Below are 25,548 nucleotides of genomic sequence, written 5' to 3'. Positions count from 1 at the left end.
TAGTAGCACATGAGGACAGACAATATTTATGAGATTCTCAATCTGTAGAATAAAACAATCCAGTTTCTCAGAAGAAATAATATTTACCCATTCCAGAGAGAAATCTGGGCGTCCTCATAGAGAAGCAATGTGAAAGGAAATGAACAAAATACTTCAGAAATCTTTCTCTGATGTGCAGATGACAAAATTTAAAATGTATTCATTGAAACAGGTTCTCTCAGAACTATGTATTTTAGGTAACTTTATATATCTGAAAGTCATTAAAAAAGTAGTATTTTTTTTTTGGTAATTCTAAAATTCAGATTTCTAGCTACTTTCCCTGGCTTTCCTTCTCACTCTAGTACAATTCAAAGGCATTTTCATACTTCGTATACAGTATTTGTTTTCAGCTTCTACCTGATTCCACAGTAGGAAGCAATTTGTTCCTTTTTGTCAGCTTTTGCCTTATTTCCTCAGCCTCCGGCTTACCCACTCACCCCTGTCCCCATCCTCAAACACAGGAGCAGCCTCAGTTCCCTGCTAGTCCCCAAACTTGTTTCAACCGTAAAACAATTCCCATGCACCAAATTCCTCACACCCAGTGGCCATCGCTGTTGGAGTCAGTGGTCCTCACACAGCTGGCTCTGGAACCTGGTATCTCCAATAGCTCCTGAGTTCCCTTCACTGTCATTCTGACTTGGGATTAAGGATAGATGGATCCTGGGCATCCATATTTCCCTGCTGGCTTCTCTATATTCCCCTTTCCTATGGTTGGTTCAGTCCTTTAGGTCTCTTATGTATGCAGCAATGTCCTAAGACTAGGACTCACCAGGATCCTGATGTGCAACGACTCATAACCCAGGTGACAACTGTCTGACTTGAATTGTGATGATAATTGTTCACCCTCTCCCCCCAATCTGCTATCATTGGGCTCTTCCTGCCTGAAGGGCCACCTTGGCCAGTGGTTGCCATGACAAGGGAGGTAGACACTACCTTCAACACATCCTCAGGCACAAGTCTCAAAATAGGCTACACTGGAAGAAACAGAATTAACCCATGTGGAGAAACTTATTAAACAGTGGCATTAGAACAACTACAAAGCTATCTTTTGATGTTTTAAATACAATTCCTAAGGCATTTGGCATCCTTTAATAAATTGTTTTATCATCCACAACAAAAGATTTCAAAACAGTATAAGAATAAAAATTGAGCTATTGGATCTATCCTGTCCCTATCCCCAACTCCACCAAAAGAGATAAATGAAATATTTTCACCCATGTAAGTTTTTGACTTTGAACCAATGTTTTTGAACCAATTCTAATACATAACCAGAGGTCAGTAAAGGAAACACCCGTGAATCTCTGACCACAAAGACACACTAGCAGGGTTTGTCATAATAAACACATGTTGTATTAGTCTTTCAAAGTGTCTGCAATTAGCTGATAAATCTAAGGAGTGTATGAAGGGCCAAAAAATGTCAGCCAAGTGCTGTGATTCAATCCAGTAAAAACACAGCTTTCCCAATCTTAATTTAAAACATCTGGAAGGGATGCACTGTAGCCAATAGAGTAAAATTTATCAGTGAGGGGGATGGGCAGGATTTGTCTGTGACTGTAACTTCTATTAGTTTGAAATGTCTGGTTTCAAAAAGTAGGAAGTCACAATGGCACTAGGTGGATTTGGGGGCGGGGCGTCCCTTGGTTATTAACAGGCCAGACTGTATGGTAATCAGTCTGTCTGAACTTTCCCAGACAGCAGATCAGCTTAGGAACTGGAGACTGGATGAGGGTGGGAGGCAAAGGATCTGCCCCCCACTCAAGCAGTGGCAGCCATGGAAGAGATGCGACCACAGTACAGGAGAATGGCTGAAGGGAGATCACTAGGTGAAGTGGAAGAGACTCGCACAGGGTCGAGTGATGTCAGACGTGAGGGTATGATTGGCTTCTAATGGAGACAGGCTAAGAATATAATATCACATGCTTCCAGTATGAGAAGTTGGGTCCTGGCTCGGTTCCTGCACTTACCTGACCTATGGTCCTTGACAAATCCTTTAACTTTTCTGAAGCTCAATTTTGGGGAGCAGTTTAACATACTGAGTAATAGCTTGGAATCTGGAATCGGATTGCTTCCGGCAGCTCATTCACGAGCAACGTGACCTTGGGCAAGTTCCATAACCTCTTCAAGTCTCTGTTGCCTTACTGGTAAAAGTGGGATAAGAATAGTAGCTACTGAATGAGGTTGTTGAGTTGGGAATTTTAAATTAGATAATATAAGTAAAGCTCAAAGCACAGTGCCTGGAATCGGATAAGTATGTCCTCAATGGCAGCAATTATTATTAAGGACTTGGGCTCTAGAGACAGATAAAGATAGATATGGGCACTGAATAGATTTATGTTTAAATCCAAGCTCCACCCCTTATTATTGACCCTGTGGACTTGGATAGTTATTAAAGCTTCGAATATCAGTTTCCTCTTCTGTAAAATGGGGATAAGAATAAAAACTTGACCTCAAAGGGCTGTATGATAGCAAATGAATAATAGACTTGAATACAGAGATATTTAGTTTGTAAAGTTATTTGGACTTAGATGGTAAAATTTATATTGGATTATAGAGTGAGGTAGAGAGTGAGTGAGATTCAAGGAAATCTGACAAGGTTTTTGCTTATAGGCAGAACAAACAGATGTGATTGGTCAATAGATAGTTATTTAACGACCATTGGGCCACAAGGAGCACATGCCCTTCATGAAAATAAGGCACTAAGAAATGTGCTCAGAAAAACCTTAGTAGTAAAGCACTTTAGAGAATGTCTGGCATATATTCAGTTTTCAAACCATGATAGTTGTCACTTCTACTTTTGTTATTATTGCTACTACTGATTTTACTCTTGGGCAAAGATAGTAGCTCATATTAGCTTGCATCTCATCACCCACCACTGGCTTTGTGCTTAATTTGCTAAAAGAATCTGAAAGACGGCTAATAATATTACCCTGTCACATTTTGGACAGATGTCAAAAAAAAAAAAAAGATATATGGGAAAGCATGTTTGAAACTCATAAAGAACTATAAAAATGTGATGTGTTGCTACTGATATGGTTATTTTTGCAACACCGCATTAGATTGTTGGGGGAGTAAGAAAGGCAACAGATGTAAAAGAACTTTGCCAAGTAATAAGAGCTATTTAGTATATTTAAAGTGAAATCTATTGTATGTAGAGTTTATTTTTTTGGACTCTAAAAATCTAAGGTTTTTTCTCACAAAGTACTCAGCTTAAATAGCGATTTCTCAAGAATCCTTAATGAATTATAAGTATTCGCAGAGAGTTATTAGGAACCCCTTCTTTACCAAAAGCACACCTAATTTTTTTCCTAATCATTCTGCCTCCTTCTCCAATGAACAATCAATCTTTATTTACTTGGCCATTTCCTGTTAGAAGATTTTTTTTCCTACTTGTTAATAAAAGACCACTCTCTTTTATCCATTCATAGTACAGGACCTTCTACTCCACACATCTTTCAGGGCATGTTCCTTGGTGTCTTATTCATCATGAAGGGACACATTCTGCTTTCAAAATGTCTGGGGCTTAAAGCAGGGCTGGTCCATGGGTGGTTAACTATCTCTCGACCAATTACATCTGTCTAGTTCTCTACAACAAACTTAGCAGTTTTCCTTAACCCCACCACTCTCTGTGTCACTTGCCAAATCCAATATGGATTTTCCACCAAAACCCTGGTGATTTTACCAGTGAAATATTTCTGTATTCACCCACATTTTAGTATAAATTACCAACCTTCAGAGAACTTGCCACAATTTATAATTATATATTTATTTTTTGACTGTTTGGTCATTGCCTCTCTTCCTCCTTAGACTATAAGCTCTTTGAGAGCAAAGACTGGATTTGTTTTTACCAACCACTATGTCCGGGGCTTAAAGCAGGGCCGGCCCATGGGTGGTTAACTATCTCTTGACCAATTACATCTGTCTAGTTCTCTATGATAAACTATGAACATTATCCTCGATCCGTGTCAGTTCTATAAAAACTGAATTTAAAATAAAAATTTACTATTGTACAGATATCTTTCTGGCATTCATTTGTGATTTCATGTATACTTGTACACTATACCAAATAGAAACTCTTAACGTGCAGGAAACATTTTTAAGGATTTACTGAATTTTAGACAATAAAGCTTATCTTCAAAACGTGAAAGTTTTTGTCTGAGTGGGGGCACCCAGCTCACTTAAATAAAATGCTATTCTTCTCTCAGTCAGTTTAACACTTAGTGAGAGTCTAGCATGAAGGCATAGGACAAACGAGTTTCTGAAACTGAGGAAATTCACTTTTTTCCACGAAACAACTTTCCACTCATGTTTTCAGAAGGAAAACTCAGATAGCTGTGAACTCTGTCTGAAGCGTGGTTTACTTAGTAAAATGAGCTTGCGGACCTCCTGATCTGATCCCACAGTGTTTCACCAGATTTGTTCTAAATTGTGCTCCTGATTTTACGATGGATCTTAACAGCTTCTTAGATACAGGAGGAGGAGCTGGGAAAGTAGGGGTGACCTAAGGCTTAATTGAGCATGCCCTTCTGCAATCTTTGCAGCCTCTTCAAGTTATGGGATTTGGTTTTTTTTTTATTATTATTACATTTTGACTTTTTAATAAGCTGAATAGAAATAATAGCTTAGTTGAAATGCCCAGCTTGGATGTTTGCAAAGTCTGAGTCTAATTAATGACGGCTGAGGCAAACAATTTTTAAAAAAAGATTTTCCGCTCACTACAGAAACTACGGTTGATTCTATTTATGTTTCCGGGCCTGCTAATGTGTGTGGAGCCCAAAATGCCATCTTTTATAGATATGGTCTTGGAGGAGAAGGTGGGGGGAGAACTGAGGGGATTTTACAAGGCACAGAGGCCACGGAACTGCCACTTGTCATGCAGTGTAGATCATGAAGGGCATGCAGCCCTCTGGGACGCTTTACTACAAATAAATATCCACAGCATGACATTGGACACCATGGGAAATACAACAAACGAGCAATCTCTGTGATCACACAGTTTAGCATCTGACCCAGAGGAACGGCATAGAACATGAAAAAGACCCAAGAGCCAAGGAAGTGGTTCCAACAATTGGTGCCGCTGGAGTTCCAGGCAGGGAGAGTTCGTGGCAGAGGAGTGACCAGGACAGGCTCTGTGGAGAGCAGAAGACTAGGGCAGGGCCTTGAGACGGGATTCAGATGGGGCAAAGGGGAAGTGGGCTTCCTCCAAGCAACTAAGCCAGACTGAAGAGAAGTGCTGTTGCTGCTGCAATGACCCTCCCCCTCTGAGAGCCCTGGAAAGAGAATTTGTTCAGTAAAAAAGAGGTACTTTCCAAGACTGTGGGAATTTGATGCAGAGTTCGACTGAAGGGAAGCCCTGAGCAGTCCTAGGGGGCTCTCGGAAGAGCAGGTAGAAGGGAGGGCCTAGAAGAAAAGGCTTTGCCTTTTGTCACAGCTCTGCTAGGATTTGGGCCACATAAGAAGCTATGTTTCTTTCACTTTCCATGAGTGGCGGGGAGAAATGGTTTTCATAAATCAAATAAATATATATACACCATGGATGGAACGGATTTACTCCTCAGTTTTGCTGATCTTACAGCTTCCTTGATAACAAGGTTGTTCGTGCCAAAACTTGCAAGAAATCCTTGCAATTATAGTTGTTTGCTCAACACTTGTTGTTGATCAAACATGCAGAAAGCTCTGGGCGTTGACTCACATTAATAAGAAGCCCAATGTAGGCTCAAATATTTATCCTAGGGTAATGCTCCTAGATAAAGATGGCTAGGTGCCAGTAACCAGGTTTCTTTCTCGTAGACTGTGTGCCTAGTTCTAGGTACCGCCCTCAACTGCACACAAAGCAGAGACAGCTGGGAGGAGGAGGAAGAATTGGCATTTAGGTGAGCAGGCTGAGTGCTGGGAGTCAAAGCTGCAGACCCATTTCAGTGTTATCTGAACCCAGCTTTCATGCAGGTTCCCGTTTCACTGCCTGCAGCACTTTTGAAAAGGCAATCAAAGACCTGGAGCCTGGTGGGACCCTGGCTTCATATTTTCACTTGAGGGCTGGCACTGCACTTAACAGTTGTGGTCAGTGGAAATTCCCCCAGAAGCCGCAATAGCAGAAGGCAAAGGCATAGTTTCTTCCCTTACAGTTTTACTGGCTTAAAGGGCTACAATCTTCCGACCAACCAAATTTTGTCTTATAATTTTATCAGCCATATTCTGTAAAAGCAAGTAGGAATACTATCCTCAGATGTGGAGTCCTGATCAACTGTGGAGGGGAAGATATTCCTTTTAGCCTGTGTCAAGCCGCCAGCTTCTCACGACGATGGAATTTCACCCATTGAGCAGAAACGGGGGTTTTCAGAGGTGCTCTTCACCTAGTCGTAAAGGCAAAGAGCGCGCCCGCCCACCCCTGGTGCGCTCAGGTCTTGCCTCTGCTGTAACTGTGTGAACAGCGTCAAGCCGTTTCACAATTTGGGTCGTCAGTGTCGCCCTCTCTGAAATGGAGCTGCCTCCTGGCCTACCCACGTTACTAAGCAGCATGCTGGTTATTCTCCTCATGGGTGTTAGGGACAAACCTGGATCTATTCAGGATCACTGCCCATTGCTATGTGGCCTTGGGCAGGTTAGCTAATCTCTCTGTCCTTAAGAGTATCTGCTTCTGTAGGAGTAATGACCTCTACGTTAAGTCATGGTCTTGAGAATTCGATGACTGTATGGAATGATTTATTTTCAAGGTGTCTATCTAGCACAGAAGAACTCACTAAACGGCGGCACTTCTTATTTTACCTTCCTAAGGAAATAGAGGTGGGAGAAGACATAGGCACTCAAGTCAATCCCGCTCTTGTGCTCTTGGGCAGGTTATCTGAGATTCAGTTTTGTCATCTGTAAAATGGGAATAAGACGATTTCTCTCACAGGGATTTTATGACTTTTAAATGAAATAATATTAAATGGGATAAAGGAACAACGTTTGGCCCCTATTTAAGTTATCTATAGCTGTTGATTTCTTTCTGCCTTTTCCCTATGGCCCACCAATGGGAGACTAAAATGGAAAATGGAAGAGAGCACTTTAAAAAATAACACATTACGCAAATCTGACACATAAGGATTTCTTTCCTTAAAACTGACAGAATTGAGAAAGAGTGAAAAGCCCAACACACGGGAGTCAGATTGAGAGGGGAGAGAATCCGGGAACTTGATGAATCTAGGCCCTGTGGTGATTTTTTATTTCCTCATTCACGGCCAAGTATTGTGGTAAGAGCAGGAGCTCTGAAGCCAGACCCGGGTTCAAATTCTCTACTGCATCATTACGAGTGGGCAGACTTGGGGCAGTTTATCCAGCCCTCCTGCACCTCAGTCTCCTCACCTATAAAGTGGGGATAACGAGTCCTCCTTCACTGAGTGGTTGTGGAAGTGCCTTGCGGAGGAGCTGGTGCAGGGAAGATGCTCAGTTAATCATAGTGATTTTTCTTCTTCTTTACGGGCCTTATTACTGTTGATCCTGAGCATTTATCTATGTCATCTAAAGGGGATATGGATAAAGCGGCATAACCTCCAGATTCCCTGATTTGAAGCATGATTGTTCTATTGTTAGACTTTGTACCTGGCTACAGTTTCCCACTGTCCTTATAGTTAAATACAATGACCTTCAAGGCTCCAAGCGACTTAGCCTCTGCCTGCTCCTTCGCTTCGTCTTCAGCAATTCTCCACCCTCGGTTCTGCTCTCCTTATGTTCTGCTGTGCACGACCCTAGGGCTCTGCTCTGCCAGGGTATTCAAGCCATGCTCCTCCAATCAATAGCTCCATTTCATCCTTCAGGTTATCTCTTCGAAGGAGCCTAGGATCGTCAACTCCTTTACTCTTAATCTCAGTACTGCAGTATGTTATTTCCTTTATGCCATGTATCGCAATTTTAATTATACACATTTATTTACTTGTTTTTATGTGTCCCTCCCACTAGATGGTAAACTTGCCCAGGGTAGGGTTTCTGTCTGCTTTACTTGTAAATGAATGGCCAGAGCTCGCCATAAAAGGTTTTTAATGGGTACTCGATGAGTGAATAAATACTAGAAAAAATAAAGTCATTATGACTTCGTGAACCATTTGAGCTTATTGAAAGCTGCCCTGAACTCTTATTTCGCATAATTAACCCAGTCCTATTTTATTATGAGAAAATAATCAGCTGCAAAACAACATCCATGGGAACAAACTGCAATAGATGCTTCAGATGGGGAAAGCGAGAGCTTTCTTTTCAGTATCCAGAAGGAGAAATGAACCCACTTCTTAAAAATAGGAAGCCAACTTTTAGGCCATAATTATTTCTGTCTGGCTTGAGAAAGATGAGCCCTGCTGTGCTCGTCCCCGTTTCTCTGCAAACAAATTAACGACTACCATAAATATAGGTTTCGATATTGAAAGGATCGTAACCATGAGCGTAACTCCCAGATAAAAGATCCTAAGAATGTTATCATTCAGCTAAAAGTTTGGAGCCTCAAATTATTTCTTTTCCCCTTTTGGGGAGACAATTTTGCTAAAATTTCTTCAACATCTTTAGAGTTATTTCCATTTGGGTGTGGGGAGAGCTTTATAAACATCTAAGCTCAAGTTGAGCTAAAGCGGGTTGTTAAAGTTGAAATACATAAGGAAAAGAATAATTTGTGTAGATAAAAGATTCAAATTATTTGAGTAGGAATCAACTCTTGAATGATGTAGGCACATGGCTCATCTGAACTTCTGAACAGATATGAGTTGTCCCTGTTCAGAATCCAGCCACCTGAAGGCAGGACTTCTGCAGTAGCCTCATGATTGGCCTTCTGCCTCTGGATCTCCCCAGTCTCTCTTCTATGTACACACTACCATCAGGTTTTCTTCTTAAATACCTCTTGTTAGGTGTTCAAAAATGTTTCAGTGATTATACCTACTATGTTGAAGTTAAAACCTCTTTAAGGCCCTTGTCAATCTGATTCCAACTCAATGTCTCGGCTAATTTCCCAGACTCTCCCACTGGACAAACAGGTATAATTATTGTCCTGGGAATATACTTTGCTCCTTTCCAGCCTTTGGGCTGAGGTCATTTCGTCTCTTCTCTGGTGCTACCCATTACCCTCTCTTGGTCGTTCAGGGATTCAGGTCTGCCTCACGTTCTCACGAAGGCTCCAGTCCAGAATCATCCACCTCTGAACTTCCAAAGGATTCATGATCGGGCCCAAATCCTGCTGTTAATCATGTTCTGGTTTTTTTTTTCCTTTTTTATGGTTGTTGCAGTTTTTGTTTATATTGCCAAATATGCCACACTGACTCCAGAAATTATATACAGCAGAGGTGCTTCAACTGGGGATCCATAATTGGGACTGATCCTTCTCTATCCTTTCAATAATTTCCACTTTCTGATGAAAGTAGTTTGAGTGGGTTTCTGATCCTTGCAAACAAACATCTTGAAAAAGATGACTGTCAGACATACATATTTAAGACAGGAATTCCCAACCTAAGGTAAAATTATTTTTCAAAATTTTGAAAATTTAAGTTCACATATATCAACATTCTGAGAGTACACCTTAGGCATTTATTAAAAAGCACAGATTTAAAAGATTCAGATTCCTTGGCTCCACCCTAGACCCACTGCAATAAAAGCCCTTGAGGACAGGGCCTGGGGATGAGTATTGTAAACAGGACTCCCAGGTGATTTTTGTATATATTCGAGAAAAGTTAGAGGATCAGGGGAATCTGACATTAATGTCTCATAAAACATGGAATTATTTCATATGCCTTGAGTACTGTTGTGTGTCTGAAAAATTATTAAGTATTTTTAGTAGTTATTTCTTGAAGTCCTTAAACAGGTTTATGATATAAGTATTATCATTAGTCCCTTATATAAATAAGAAAATAAGTGAAATAACTCATCTGAGGACCTATCTATAAATGGTAACTTGTTGGGCCAGCATTTAAATTCTGGGCTGATCAGATCCAAAGTTCTTACTTCTCACTCTGTTTTTTACTTTGCTGGAGTTCTTAGCAAACCTTGGAGGAAAGGAAAGGGAACATGAAGGCAGATCCATGTTGGAGGTTTCCTGCATCAGTCTAGGGGAGTTGGGCAGGTCCAGAGCATCTGGCTGGTAACCTCAGGGTCAAGATCCCCTTGACATCTTAAGAGGATAGTGGTCCTCTAAGCTCTGAATTTGCATCCTATATCCTGTTGAGCTCCAACTGGAGAAACCACTGGCTGTCTGCCTGGTCTGAAAACTTAAAGGCTGAGGCTGTGGTGCCCCTGGACTTCAGTACCGGTACAATACACACTGACCTTTTGGGTGAGGCTCTAAAGACCAGCATCGTCTAATATGCCAGCTGGACCGAAGGCCTGGCCTGTGTGTGGAGAGTGGAAAAGAGGGGCCCTGGAAACCAGAGTCCAGTTTATTCACAAGGATGGGGTGATTACAAAACCAAGTTGGGATGGGAAGGAGAGCTGGTGATTGTGCAACCTAAAGAACACTGAAGCCCTCATATCTGGGGGTTACAGGTCTAAAGCAGTGGCTCCACTACAATCACCTGAGAAGATCTTAAAAATCCTGCTCCAGAAGATTTCAATGGGCAGCCAAGGCAGAGAACCGTGGGTTCAAAGTGCCTTTGATGGCTAAGTGCTACAGGTTGATCCTATGAATTCTCTGAAAGCAGTGTGCGTTCAGTCATGATTGGGAAAGCTGAGGTCTGTCAAGTCCACACCGTCAGCACAGTCTTGCCAGTATGAGAACTGGGGGCAGCTTGAACCCGGCTGCCAGAGCAGGGTTCCCTTTCATTTTTAATTTTCCATAGTAGGGTGGAATTAGTACAAGAGAATGAACAAAGAAACAAGTGTGAAAGGCAAGAGGCAGAAGTGGGACATGACAGATATACGAAGCAATGTCCACTTAAGCAGGAAAACACCAGCCTTAGAAGGATGGAATTGGGGCATTTAGGGCAGATCAGGGGGCACAAAGTGCCCAAGTATCCAGTCTCGGAGGAGGTGTCTACTCACTGAGTGGATGACGCCTTGCAGAGCCTGAAAGCCGTCATTTACAGGAAACACGTGGTCCTTACTGTCCGCGATCCGGGCCAGCTGAGAACAAACATGCAAACACACACCGAGATGTGTCACGCTTGGATGCAGAGAACGGAGGAAAGCCACTGGGTCCAGGGGGCTCTGCCTACTCTTAGAACCCAGAGGAACTTGAGTTCTTGATTGGGCTCAGGGGCCTCACAGAAAAGCCCCCAGTAATAATGAGCTTACCAGCAGCCCCTCTGGAGTAGGCCCAGAGGCTTGGCGCAGGCTTGTACATTTCTTTTAATACTTTTCTCCTTGGGAGCAGGGGTACGATTGCCCAGCTAGAAGAACATTTGGCCTGAGTTGTTGTATTCATGGATTTGGGGGCAGGCCACCGGCTCATTTTTCTCTCATTCACTCAGATTTCTGTTGGCAACTGTATTCAAACCAGACAAACTCGTTTCCTTTCAGAGCAACTTAAAAAATAAATACAAGCTTTGGTGTTGGGTGAGGCTAGCAAATGCAGACCCTTATCTTTCACCCAAATTTCTCACTGAGGAAAGGACCCTGGTAGTCGGTCCAGCTGCTCTTTCTTTACAGAGCAGAGGACTGAAGGAAGGAGACGCTGATCTGTCAGCTTTTCCACCTGAAAACCTCTGTACATTCCTGTGATTGCCACAGTCATTGTCAGTGCCAGGATTTTTGATTGCAAAAGTAACACATAGTTGTTAGAAAATTTCGGAAAATCCAGGAGTGTTAAAATAAAATTTTAAAAAGTTACTCATAGTCTATCCATCTACCCATCCATCTACCCATCATCTTCTTATTATTGTTAGTTTGTTTTATATATATATATACACACACACATATATATATACACACACATACATACACACATATACATATATACACATATTCATATATATATACATATATAGTCTTTCATACTTTTTCTATGAAATACACATGTTTATACAAAATGTGGGCTTGTACTAGTCCCACTGTTTTTAACACTATTCACTTTACAACATATTATGAACACTGTCTCATGTTATTAAAACAAAAAAACATTTATTTAGGTTGTTAGCAAATTTTCACAATTTGCTCATGTATATACTTGTACATACTTTTTTGCCTGCTTGCCAATTATTCCCACTTTTTTTTATATTGAAAATGCATTGTATGTTTAATGAGAGAAAAGTGATGTTTGCCATTTAAATAAGAAACTCAAATTCATCAAATTAAATTAAAAAAAAAAAAACAATCAACAAGTTTCCAAAGTTAATTCAGATTTATTTTGACACCTTGGTAGTTTAGCATCTACCGCGAAAAGAGACCAAGAAAGATGCTGCCTGGATGGTCTGTGTTAAAAGCTCTCAAGTGCATCTGCAAATGGCTTCACATCCCTTACATATAATTCCCTGCCTGCTTAGCATTTCTGGAAAAATACTCTGTCTAAGGGGTATTTATGCTGCTGATGCATCCTCTGCACTGAATCACTCACAAGCTTGATATACTCTCAGACCTGAGGAAATACACAATCGTACCTGTGTTTCATTGAAATCCTTCACGCCAACACAGTAAACAATTGCACCAAGGTCTCGGGATCTGTTAGCCTACGTCGGTAAAAGAAAAGACATTAAAGAAAGAAGCAGTGGCAAACTGCTTCTTTTAGATTAGCCAGACTAACTGCAATAATCAGTATTTACTGAGCCTCTCCTATGTGCCAGGTACCACAATGGAGAAGATAATCCCTGTCCTGAAAGAACTTATACGTCAGTGAATGTCGCATTCTAAGGGAATGTGTGGTGGACGTGAGGGGAGTGATTAGTCAAATGGGAAGTGTTGAGAAAGACCCACAGGAGGAGAGTCTTGATGAAGGGCTTTGGAGGACGAGGGGAAGAAATAGAATAGAAAACAAAAATTGGAAATCCTTGGTACATATAGTAGGTGCTTAATAAATAATTGATAGTAAACATATAGTAGGCACTCAGTATATGCCTATTGATTTGAATTGTGCTTTTTAAATTCCCTCTCCTAGTACTCAAATCCATTTGTGACTAATACTGAATTTTAGAAGGGACAGAAACATCTATCTTTTTCTCTTCATGTTAAAAATAATTCTTGACGCTTTCGGGATAAAACAAACTTTTAGACATAGTCTAGTCTCAGCCTTATCTGAAACTCCTTTGACACTTCTTTTCCAGTTGGGCTTTATATAGAATTATCAAAAATAGAAAAGTTCACTTTCTTTATCTATCTTGAGCTTTATCTTTCTTTTTCAGAAACATTCCTATTGGCATTGGCACTCCACATATTTTTCTGAGTTTGTATATGCATACCTAAAATTCTTTTCTACTAACCCCTATTTTAAGCCTCTGATACCTATCCTTCATTTTCTATTGAGTTATTTCCTTATTAGGGTTTTTACTTTATTAGATGGCTGTTTGGCACCCAGATAAGCCATTCTGCATTCTCATTACAGAATTTCAGCTTTAGAATAAAGAAATTATATTATTTTCTAAAAGCTCAGGGAGTTCCTGTCATATTCACTGTGTGTCCCCCATTGCGAGTTATCGTTTGTATTAGTTAGGGGTAGGGGGCAAGTAATGCATTCGCCTACATAATTCGATCACGCCCTTTGTCAGCAGAAGTTTCAAAAAGCTTAACATTATTCCACGGTAAGGCGCACGAGGGCAGCAGCTGTGTCTTACTCGCCTCTGTGTCCCTAGTGTCCAGCAAAATGACCAGCACATGCCAAGCTTTCTGTTAACGAATGAATGAATGTCTGCTTGCTTGCTGAGGGTGGTGAATTTAAATTAAATAGCAGTCAAGAGGTTGAGGTAAGTGTATTGTTCTGATTAACTCTCCTTTGAGAAGCCAGCATCTCCCTATTGTGTTTCTTTTTAACTTGGCCTGAGTAAGTCTTTGTCCCTAATGAGGCTTCAATACATTCCCATGGTTAACTGGTTTCCTGGGGCCATTTATACATATAGATCAAATCTAAAACTTGAAATGAAAGGATTTCCTAAACATAAATACTACTTTTCAATTTCGAATAAATCTCTTTTTCTGAATTTCTTTATACAAATTGAAAGTTTCATTTAGAAAGAATTCATTAATTTGCTTTGAGGAGTACTTTATGAGACCATAAAGAAAAAGAAAAAAGAAATGTGGAAGGAGAGATTATAATTACTTTGTCATCAATTAATGTTCAACTTTGGTTCTTAGAGTGAGAATCTCAATGATTAATACAGTCTGCCAAGGTTGGCTCTTAATAGTTTAAGCAATTCTTTCCCCTCCTCCTGTTTTTAGTAGAAAATGTAAGGGGAAATGGAGGAAAAATGGTACCAAAGGTTTTGCTTTAAAATGATACATACTATTTCAAAACTGGTAGATCAATATAGTCCTTTCAATAAGGGCATGGTAGATATTTTTTAATCACCCCCAAACATACAATAATATGGAAATATTTTGAAAGGAGAAAAATATCTACCATGTATAAGACATGAAAATTCCCTTTAAAAACTGACATATTATTTTTTACATATGAGACACTATTTTATTCAGGAGTTTTACAAAGACAATTATCATTTTGACCAAGTAGAAAGATTGTAGCCCATTTCAGAAGAAAGAAGCCCTTTTCCATGTCTGTTTAGACAGACACAGGCCAGACCATCGCTTACCTCCCTCTCTGAATAGAAAAAGAGATGTTCGTGGAGTTCTCCATCAGTCAGAGCAATGATGACGCTGGCTGTCCTGTACCCTGCTCAACACAACACAGACCCACTCAGTCTTTCCTGCCGCACCACGGGAAACCCTTTCTCAGCCCTGAGAGTCTATCTCTTCTCTTATAAGCTCAACCACCTGAGGTCAATACTGTGGGAATCAGCAACTTTTCTTTTGGGACCGCCAGTGACTCTGGCATGAGACAGGCTCTTGTTTCTGGGTTTCTCAATCTTCTCTCAAAAAATGGCCAGACCTGGTGAAATTGTTTCTGGACTGATAGCTAGGAGTGACTCCAGTGAATCAACTACCTATTATTTCTAGTAACAGCCTATGTGACTGTCGCCATGGCCTGGGAGCAAACTCTACCATTTGGGCTGTTTAGAGGTCTTCACATGCTGCAGTCGACCACATGCATCACCCCTTGAAGAGTTTGGCAAAGAGGAATAGCCATCATGATTTACATGCCGACTGGATTATAGCCGTTGGCAAAACCTACTAGAATTCTTCTGGCGACATTTAGACTTCTAGTAACATTGTAATGGATGATTTATATTAACCGGTGTTGGTGTTGATACTGGATCTGTTTTATTCATTGTAGGTTAGAGTAAAATAAGAAGGGGACATCTCTACAGGCCTGGGAGAAAAATCCCCACTGCAATACTGAATCTTTTTTCAAAATTTGCTTCAGACAAAGAAATGTTATTCATGAAAGACACGGTAATAATAATAGCTAAATAATAATAACAATAGAAGTAATGTTCTATGTGCTAGGCACTCTATTAAGAAAATTTTTTGAAGAGAATTTCAAACTAAACTGGCATCTTAATATCATATCCAATCATAGTAATGAAGAGGCTTGGAGCTCAGAGGACAAGAAAATTAAATTTGATGTAAAAATCCAAGACTTTACTAACTCAGCCAAGAATTTACTAATTTAATGAATTCAACATGCAAAACTGTTCATGGGCATTGCAGACTGTAGCTCATAATGGGATCTTAGTTACTTTTATATCACTTTTCTTGGCATCAACAAGATAGTAGAATTGGATCTGCTAAATGTCATCTTGCTGTGCATTCCTTTTCTGTGATGAAGTGTGTGTCCAAGGATTACAGGCAATATCGAATGTCTTTTGAAACATGGAATTACTGAGGCACTTTTTCAGAAGCAAACACAGAAAAAAGTTAAATAATTCATGATGGTAATTCATAATATAGTCTTACCTTGACTGTTTTCATAATAAATCTGCTCACTGGCCTGAAAAACATATGAAAGAGCCATGAGACACGCAGCCACTGTTTGCTGCTCCAAATACCATATTGGGCAGTGGAATCCGGTGTTGGATCCGCAGCCATGGCTCGGTCTCGATTTTTCATGCACCCCACCCAGGCTCCACTCAAATATCGAAGGGTGCGATTCATCTAAAGTTATCCTGATATGTAACCAATATACTTGCAAACATGGATCACTGTCTTATTTCTCACAGATTGAGACTTGTTTTCCTCAAGAATGAAGTCACTGAAATTCTGTCTCAACCACTGAAGCAACAGGTAGAAAACTTGACCTTGGGAATGGACGGCACTTGTATGTGGCATGACTCATGAGTGTCACCCAAGCATCAGCTAACAAATCTTTCACCAGTGTCAGGGAAGGAGCAACGAAGTTTGATTCTTCAGTTCTTTTGGATAGCATTAGTGTACAGGCTTATGGCAATTTTTAAAATTAATTTATTTGCCATTGAGTGTTATTTGGTTTCCTTAATACATGCGCCTTATCTCATCAACCATCCTTATGATGATGTTTCCATATCACACTTTACATTTGGAGTTGAAAACTGTTTTAAAATTACCCTTTCAAATCCTTCATGCATGTAAGTGTCTCCTCCTGGCAGGACCTTCTGGAGTTCTTCGAGGCCTTGACGGATTTGTTCTCTGAAATCCAAAGACACCCTATTAGTCATAGTACTTTTTACTGTGCTGTTGATAGTCATATACATTAGTTTTTTTCTTATCTTCATAGATACCCTCTATTGCCCCAATTATCCCCCCAAAAGCCTGTCAGAGGGAAGGTCTTTGTAGTACATTATCCATTTAGGGTCAGCTATAGCATAGGATGAGTGAGATTTCAAGGAACTGAAGGAAGGACCCTCTTCAGAAATCTCCGTCTGCTCACAAGAGTCTTCCATTCCCTTAACAGAATAAAGTTTTCATCCTACATTGCAAATAAGACTTAAAGTGCAACTGCTCCTGAGGGGACACACAACAAGTTAGGAACCTTTGTATCAAGATGCAAACAGCTCCTGTGAACCAGAAAAGGTGAGTATCAAGAACCCAGGGCCAGGCCACCACAAGGACTGCAGGTGGGAGAGGCAGGCATCTGGAGTGAACTCTGCCACCTGCGAGGTTGTGCCAAAGGAAACTGTGTAGTCAGCTTCGAAAACAAAAGCCTAGGCAATCTATGCTTTCCAAGACAACCAAAAGTGTTTTCTCTGGGCTGGTGCCTGTATTTTCTTATTCTGGTTGCTCAAGGTGGTGGTGGGGCAGGAAGAGGAAGTAGGTTATGACATTAGGAAAGAGTCTGAGTGGAAGTGGGAAACGTGAGTGATCTGGGGAGCAAATAGAATCTTTGTGGACCATTCTCTCTGGGAAGTAAGATGTCTATATCCACGTTGCTGTCTTTTAAATAACCCCATACTATGATGAAAGGGTGAGCAAGCACAATCTCTGAAAAAAACATTAGCGTTATTCATTCACTGCAAGCCTATGAAAAAGTTTGAAATTACCTTCCTCTCACTGGGATCTGCTGTGGCAAGGGTGGAGGTGCACTATATAAATTAAGAAAGGAAACTTCTTTTGAGTAGGGGAATAACCTAACATTTACCGAGCATTTACAAGGCCCTGCTCAAAGATTTCTAATTTCATCCTTTCAATAACCACTCAGGGTGGGTAATATTATCCTCATAGTATTGATGAGAAAACTTGGGTTCAGAGAGATTTGGTAGGAGATCATAGATTTGCAGTCAAATCTGACTCAAAAAAGGCTTTCTACTCTGTCAGGTGGCCTCCTAGTATAGAACAGTGCTGGAGAAGTAGAAAGGTTTTAGTAACACTTGAATTAATGAAAAGCAATACACCATCTGAATACTTAGTGTGCCAAGCTCTGTTTGAAATACACCACATCTGATTAATTCACTTATGTCTTGTAATAGCTCTTGAAGGAGATACTACTGTCATTTCCATTTTATAGATGAGGAAATTGAGTTATAGAGAGGTTAAGAAGCCTGCCCAAAGCCTCTTAATTACTAAGTGGAGAGATGACATTTGAACTCAGAGGTCCTGTTCTCAACCACTGTGATAAATTGTTTCTCTCTTTATCTGTCTTGAATGAACAAATGAATGAGTGAATGAAATTTATTACTGGTATATTCTGACAATTGCTTGGGGAGGAAGTCTAATGCAAAATTAACTTTTGTTAAAACTGATGTAATGGGGTAGCCATAGATGAGGCTGGGTTGTCAGGATGTTGGGTGTTGTAAAAGACAAATCAAAAAGCGGTTAGCCTGAGCCTGTCCCTGGCCTGGGCCACTGACAATTCCCAGGTGGAATATTTAAGAGCCAGTAACTCAGACTTTGGGGAATGCACTGACTACTGTCTGTCTGATTGTTGTATCAGTGCCCAGATATCAAACCACACGCCTGGCTGCCCAAGTCAGAAACTAGAAGCCTTCCTTTCCCTGCTACTATGGCTCTCCTCTCTTCTTACACTCCCCTACATAACCTATCACCAAATTCCATTAGTTCTGCTCTAAACATACCATGAAACTGACTATTTCTCTATCTCTCCTGCCAACATCGTGATCTGAGCCACCATTATCTCTTGCTCAGACTGGCTATCTTTTGACTGCCCTCTTGCTCCTCTTCCATATATTCTGCACATGGCTGCCAGAATGTTCCTAATATATCAATCAAAACATGTCACTCACTCTTCTGCTCAAAACTCTTCAAGAGCAGTCAACTGCCCTTGGGACAAAATCCCAAGCCCTCGCCATGGCCTTCCAGTGCCTCCGTGGGATGGCTCCTCTGCCTCCCTGACAGCCTCATCTGGCACCGCTCCGCCCCCACTATCCTCAGCTGAGCTCCAGTGGTCTTCCCAAGCTTCTTCTCCAACAGACTCTTCACACCTGCAATCACGACTCTCAGGGGACTGGGGAGACGTTTTGCCCAGCTCTTGACTGGGCTAATTCTTACCCAGCCTTCAGTCCCAACTTCAATATAAATTGCTCAAAGTAGCCTTATCAGGCTTACCCAATTCAAATTAGCTCCTTCAATTAGATTTTCTCGTGGAACACCACATTTGCTCCATAGCATTTGGGACATTTTATAACTAATATCATTTGATTATGTCATTATTGGTTTAGTTTTTAGGTGTTTTGTTTTGTTTTGTTTTGTTTCAGTTCCAGACTTTAAACTCCATGAGGTTTGTTTTTGTCTCCACTATATCTTCTGTGTGTTGTTCAGTACCTGGAACATTCTAGATATTCAATGAATATTTACCGAAGGGGTGAGATGAAGGAACAGACGCCTCCGCTGTTAATCATCATGTGAAGAGTTCAATTTTGGGGGGCAAGGATTAGTTTCACTTGGAAACATAGAGGGAGGCCAGGCAGGAACTGACCTGGTAAAACTGATCCTGAGTCTGTGCCCGTGTGGTGGCTACAAATCATTCTCTAGGTTGTACATTTTTACACCCAATATTTTGATAAAGCCTATCAAAAGGCATAGTTTAATTTAAACTCCATTGTCTGGTAATAAAAAAAGGCATGTATCTGTGCATTAGAAGGAAGGGTAAAGATGTAAGCAGTGTCCCTAACCAAGGCCACCGTTGGGAGGGGAGAGGGTGGCACTGGCAGTCATCTGGCAAAGGGCAGTTTTGCCCTGCAAGTCCATTTCATGAGGGTGATGTCAGTGACAAGGTGACAGGAAGGTAGGCTGGGATAGGAAGATTGGGTTGGTTCCTGAACAATAGGGGACACTTTGGGGGCGGGGACTAATTTCTGACAATTACGGAAGAGGAGATTGAACATTAAGAGTAAATGTGAAAGAAAAAGGTAAATGTGGCTTTATTTTTTGGTCACGGGCTAGTGAGGTCGAAAGCATACTGGTAGCACTAAAATTAGAATGCTGTGTTAAGATTGAAGCTTTAAATAGAGGGTTAAAAAAGGATATATTAAGAGAGTGAAAAAGGTTCCTTGGCCTCACTGTAGTTTTTCCTTGCCAAATAAAGTCTGGGAACTGGGGTATTTTCTCTAAGCCTATTTCCTTTTTTTTTCTTTCTTTTTTTTTTTTTAACAAGTATTTTCTTGAGCTTTCTATTTTTTTGGTACTAGAACAAGCAAAGGCTGTTTTGGAAACTGTGCTTATTCTTGATGCTTTGTGTCTGGCAAGATATGAACTCACCAGTACCAGGCAGTGGTCACATATACCACCCTTACTTCTCCAAAGATCAAATGCCCTCTGGCTCCACCTCCCTATTCCTTGCCCCTTCTCTAAGCACCCACAACATTCAAGCAAACGAAAGAGATGGTTTCATGGGAATGTTGGGACAACGGAACTATTAATAAGAGCCTATTTTTTATGCTCTTGTAGAAACAGAAGAAAACTGGGAGAAAGATCTTTTAAAAGGGGTGATAAGAACCTCTCTGAGGACTTGGTTATTACCAAATGAAATGTTATCTTCCTGGGAAATGAGAGCGGCCGAGAATCCTACAAAGACAGGCTGCTATTAAAGAGTCTCCTGTTTTCCTTAGTGGTTTCACATGTCTCTCAGTGTTCCTACTTAGAAGTTAAGGGTTCTCGGGCCACATGTTTTGTGTTCCTTTTGCAACCCCCGCAACACTTAATAATGGGTCTAGAGTAGGTGATTTGTTGCTGAAAGAATCCAGTTTGGATGCAGGCATCCATCCATCCATCCATTCAGTTCCGCAACTATTTATTGAGCATGCGCTGTGCACTCAGCACTACACTGGGAGATGGGGAGAAGCAGCACAGTTTGTTGGACCTTCCATTGCCCTGGGAATTTTTCTACATTTCCTGAAGATTACTTCCTGGGATTCCAGTTGTGCTGTAACATTTTGAGATTTGCTCATGAAAACACAAAAGGATGAACACACATAAGCACGTCAAGGAGCACTTTAATAAGCTTTTATCCCAAGTATCCCAGTGAAGCTTCTACTGCAAAATCCTTGGGGTTATGCAATGTAGTCCACATTTTTAGTCTATAAAACAACGTGCACCAACACCCCAAAATAGCCGAACATCGGCTCTGCATTGTCAACTTCTTGCCTCCAAATAAAGAGCTTCTGTGGAACTGGACTTTTCTCAAATGCCCTGTAGTTGGCTTTGGAGCCTCAATTTACATAGTAAACACACATCACTACTTATTACCACTAATGCTGCATTCACAGCATTTCCAGATGGCTTCATGGCTCCAGTGTTGACTATGAAAAACCATGGAGTGAACAGAACAGAAGAACATAGATTAAAGACGTTTTGCTGTTACTTTTGGAGTCACAGAGTTTCACGACCAACTCTAATCGCTTGTTATCAATGTATATAAATCATACCCTCCTTGGGACTTCTATCTAGGCCAAAGTGACTAATTACATCAAGATATATATTGAACTAAAGATCCTTTGCTACATACTTTTAAGTGAGGTATAATTTATATATAGTAACATACAAAAGTATTTATTTCCTTTATAGTTGCTAAATTTATTTTTATAAAGTTGTTTATAATATTTCTTTATCTTTTAACATCTGTGGGATCTATATAACACCCTCTTTTTCATTTCATTTTAGCAGGGGCTCTATGGATTACAATATGCATCCTTATTTTATCACAGTTACCAGTAGTTAACATTGTACTATTTCTCATATAATGGAAGAAAGCTTTATTATTACACTTCTGTGTAATATCTGCTCATCCCTTGTGCTATTATTGTTCAATATTCTATTACTGCATATGTAATACACTCCAAAATAGTGTTATCATTTATCTTAAACAATTATCTCTTAATAAAATTAATTTATCATTTTTCCTTCCCCCCGCCCCTTTTTTTGGTAGATCTAGTTTACACTTGGTATCATTTTCTTTCAGCCAAGAGAATTCCATTATTAGCATTTTCTTTTTGTAGTGCAGATTTACTGGTGATGATTCTCTGGTTTTTGTTTTCTTCTGAAAATGTCTTAATTTTGCCTTCAGTTTCAAGGGTATTTTTAGTGCATATAGAATTCTAAGTTTCCTTTTTACCTTTCATTTCTTTAAAGATATTGATCTTTTGTCTTCTGGATTGAATGTGGTTGTTTTCTAATGAAAAGTGATAGTCATTTTTCTTCCTTTATTTGTACTGTCTTTTCCCCTCACCCTCTGGCTGGTTTTAAAATTATTTCTTTATTCTTGTTTTCAGAAATTCAGCTATGATGTATGTATATTATCCTGCTTTTCCCTATTTCTTATTGTCTCTTAATTTGTATTTCAAACATTATGTAGAAAAAAAGCAGTGGAGACTTAGGTATAACAGTGATTTGTTTTGTTTCCTTAATGCAAAATGTAAGCTTTTTATCTTGAGGGCTTGGTTATTTAGATTCCTCCTTGAGTTAGGCTGAACGTGGGCTGGGCCACAGCTTCCATTTGAGTGTGTTCCCTGTTATTAGCTCAACTCCCAGTCTTTTGCCCTGTCTTGCCTTTGTGGTCTTGTCAGTATTTGAGCTGGAAGGCAGTTATGTGCAGCTTCATATATTTTTGCTTGACCTTTGGATTTAACCCTGGTAGGACTCCAGAATCCAAGCGCCACAAGAATCCGTGAGATTATGTAATTTCTCTCTACTTTTCAGCAACTCTCCCACTGCTACTTTCTTGGAACAAAGCAGAGAAGAGATGTGAGTGAGGGGGCAGAATTGTCAGGCTGAGAGATTGCTTTTTTCATTTGGGGTTCTTTCAGATAATCCATCTCTCTGCCTCATATTGCTGCCTAAGGTTCAGCTGGCTTTTCTTCATCTCTGCACAGTCTCTGTCATAGCTGACCTACTTTTCCAATTGCCCAGACCAGACCAGGCCTTTACCCCCAAGGATGGAAGCTTCTGCAGATCTCTACTCAGCTCTAAAGAGCTTGTTTCTAATTCAGTTCATCAGTGCTTCCTGTGTGTCTGCTAGCCCCATAGAAACATATGAATTCTATTTTGCCTGGACTTTTCTGGTTGACCATGGAAACGAAGGTTTCTTCATAGCCTTCTACATCCTAACTAGAAGCAGACATACTGTAAAGGCTCTTTCTAAATGTTTGTGACCACACATTTGTCTCAAATCAGGAAGAAAAACTCTACAGGCTGATTACTGGCATATAAATATACTCAAGTATTTCTCATCTTAAAAAAATTAATCCTCTGTGACTCCCACATCCCCTTCCAGCTACTGACCAATGTATTTGCATTTCTCTTCACAACACGACTCTTGAAAAAGTACTCACTTCTGCACTTCCTTGTCTTTCCGGTGAAGACTTCCTTCAAATGTGGAGTGATCTCTGGCTGTCTTTCACAGGGAATGAGTGAGACTAAAAGATTTGTTACAAGCTCTGTGTGCATGATGGGGCATGCCAGTTGGTGGATGACCAGTTTTTGCCGAGGAGCTATTTCGTTGAGGACCTTCAAATATCAGCGTATGTACCCTTTTTCCCCTCTCCGAGATATTTATTTCTACAGAGAAAAAGTTTTCAAACTCTTTCCTTGGGTGTTAGGTCTGGAATTGACGAGAGAGCTGGAAGTAATAGCATTTGTTATGCAGATGTATCCATTATCTTGGTGTGTCACTATGAAATCATTCTTGTTTAATTTCGCCAGAGAATATATTTCTCTGATGGAGCTAGAGAAGGGGTACTTTTCAGAATGTAGTAGAAGTGGGTGGTTCTGAAGGTGGAGCTTCCTCAGACAAACTTCTAAACAATATTCCGGTTTTCACCTTGTAGCCCTTTCTTGGCTTTTACAGTATCTGATAGTTCCGGGTTTTGAGCTTGCCTGGGTTCTGCAAGGCTACCACACTTGTTCCTCTTCAGCATCTTCTGCAAGAATATATTTGACTTTTCTCCATGCTGTTTACATCATTTGCTACTCTTCTGTCTTCTTTCTGTCTTCATATATAATATTTTTAAGGTTTAAATATTTCTTAGTTTTCTCGAAGATGGGTTTGTGGTTTTGTTTCACACTATCCTGTTTAGGGGTGCTTTTTGTGAGATAGAAAGGGCCCAAAATGTCTTTACCCCTCATTTTAAAATTGCAATCCCTTACCTTTTAACCCACGTTGTTCTGACTTTTGTCTCCACTACTCTGCTGAAACTGATTTTGTGAAAGTCCCAAGCAATCTATACACATTGTCAATCTACTGATCACCTCTCTGACTTCATCTTACTCCATCTCTCAGACACAGTTAACCTCTCCCCTAAAGGTTTTCTTCTCTTGATTTCCATTACAGGACATTTTCTCTATCTCCCTTATCAGTTGTTCTTTCTCCTATTTCTGTGTAGGCTTTTCCTTCTCTTTAGTACTTTAAAGATTGAAGTGAAATGACTCAACGAGATCCCCCCATTCTTACACTTACAGTTTTTAGGTCATCTCATTCTTCCCATGACTTCAGTACCTCTTGATGGGGCATGGAATTTGGAGGAAGATAGACTTGGAATTAAATCATAGTACTGCCACTTCCTGGGCATGCCAACTTTTAAATTTCTCAAATGTAAAATAAAAGCGTGCAACTATAAGATCTACCAGTTACCTTCCAGATCAGAATGGTGCATCTGGTTTTATACGGGGACCAAAGGGTGAGTAGAAACAAAACCTAGGCATCTTCTGGGAAGCAGAGAGGCCACACTTGGCAGGTATAAGTGTCTATCACATGACACAGGGTCAAGTGCTGATCGGTAACTGAAATTCTCTAACAGGAGCCCATCTAAGAATTTCTAAAGGTTGCAGCCCAAGTTGGCAGAAAGGATACATGTGATGGTTTAAACGCAGGGCAACGTGATGAATTTCTTCAAACAAACTCCTCTTTACGCAATTCTGTTTTGGTTGGTTACTCATTAGTGCAGTGGTGTTCACCACACAGTTTTCTGTGCAATTTGGCTTTTGAACAAATCCCATTAAGACCCTCCCCATCACTAACCCTTTTCCTCAATTGAGCCATATTTTGCAGGAGATAGGAGTGGTGGAAAGTGGGCTCTATTCAGGATTTCCAAAATATATAGCCTTCTCATATGGGAATCTTCAGTTTCATGCTCCTCTTAGTTCAATAGGGACTGGGTCTCTCCTGGTGCTGATGGCATCTTAAATGGTCAGGTTAATGTACTTAAGCTCAGTACTACTAACCACAATGAGTATTTGGAGGGACATAGGATAGAGTGGCATTCTGCCAAGTCCTCTGTAACAGAGACTGTGGAATCCAGAGTCATCTTCTTGAATGGAAGCTGAAAATGTACAGCCCTAGCATAGATGATAGGCAAGGATCATCTGCTTTTGTCAGATCATATCTCTTTTGCATAGGCTGGTGGAGGCAGGAGTTCTCTCCAAAGATAGGACTTCCTTGTCACCTGTTGGAGCAAAACTGGGCTGGAGGAGGGAGTAAGTAGGGGTATGCTAGGTTCATACTAGATAATCCAACCCACAAGTCATAGGTGGACATGGTCCATTTGAAAAGGAGAGCTGGAGGATGAGAAAAGATATAGGGAGGATGTGGGGCAATGAGAACTC

The 25,548-nt window shown here is 40.5% G+C and overlaps 1 protein-coding gene across 3 annotated transcripts in view; it reads right to left on the bottom strand.

Moving 5' to 3' along the window:
* The window catches only part of ANTXR1 (ANTXR cell adhesion molecule 1), a 201,201-nt gene that overhangs the window by 132,804 nt on the left and 42,849 nt on the right, over positions 1-25,548 (bottom strand). For all 3 annotated transcript variants that reach the window (XM_036225088.1, XM_016128442.2, XM_036225087.1), the window contains exons 4-8: positions 16,605-16,686; positions 15,979-16,012; positions 14,715-14,794; positions 12,576-12,644; positions 11,023-11,103 (exon numbers count right to left, since the gene is read on the bottom strand). In XM_036225088.1, the coding sequence (XP_036080981.1) occupies positions 11,023-11,103; positions 12,576-12,644; positions 14,715-14,794; positions 15,979-16,012; positions 16,605-16,686 (346 nt within the window). The remainder of the gene's footprint in view (positions 1-11,022; positions 11,104-12,575; positions 12,645-14,714; positions 14,795-15,978; positions 16,013-16,604; positions 16,687-25,548) is intronic.

The sequence above is a fragment of the Rousettus aegyptiacus genome, unplaced genomic scaffold (assembly GCF_014176215.1).
Source record: "Rousettus aegyptiacus isolate mRouAeg1 unplaced genomic scaffold, mRouAeg1.p scaffold_m13_p_7, whole genome shotgun sequence".
Lineage (NCBI taxonomy): Eukaryota > Metazoa > Chordata > Mammalia > Chiroptera > Pteropodidae > Rousettus > Rousettus aegyptiacus.
This window is presented reverse-complemented; position numbering and strand designations above follow the sequence as displayed.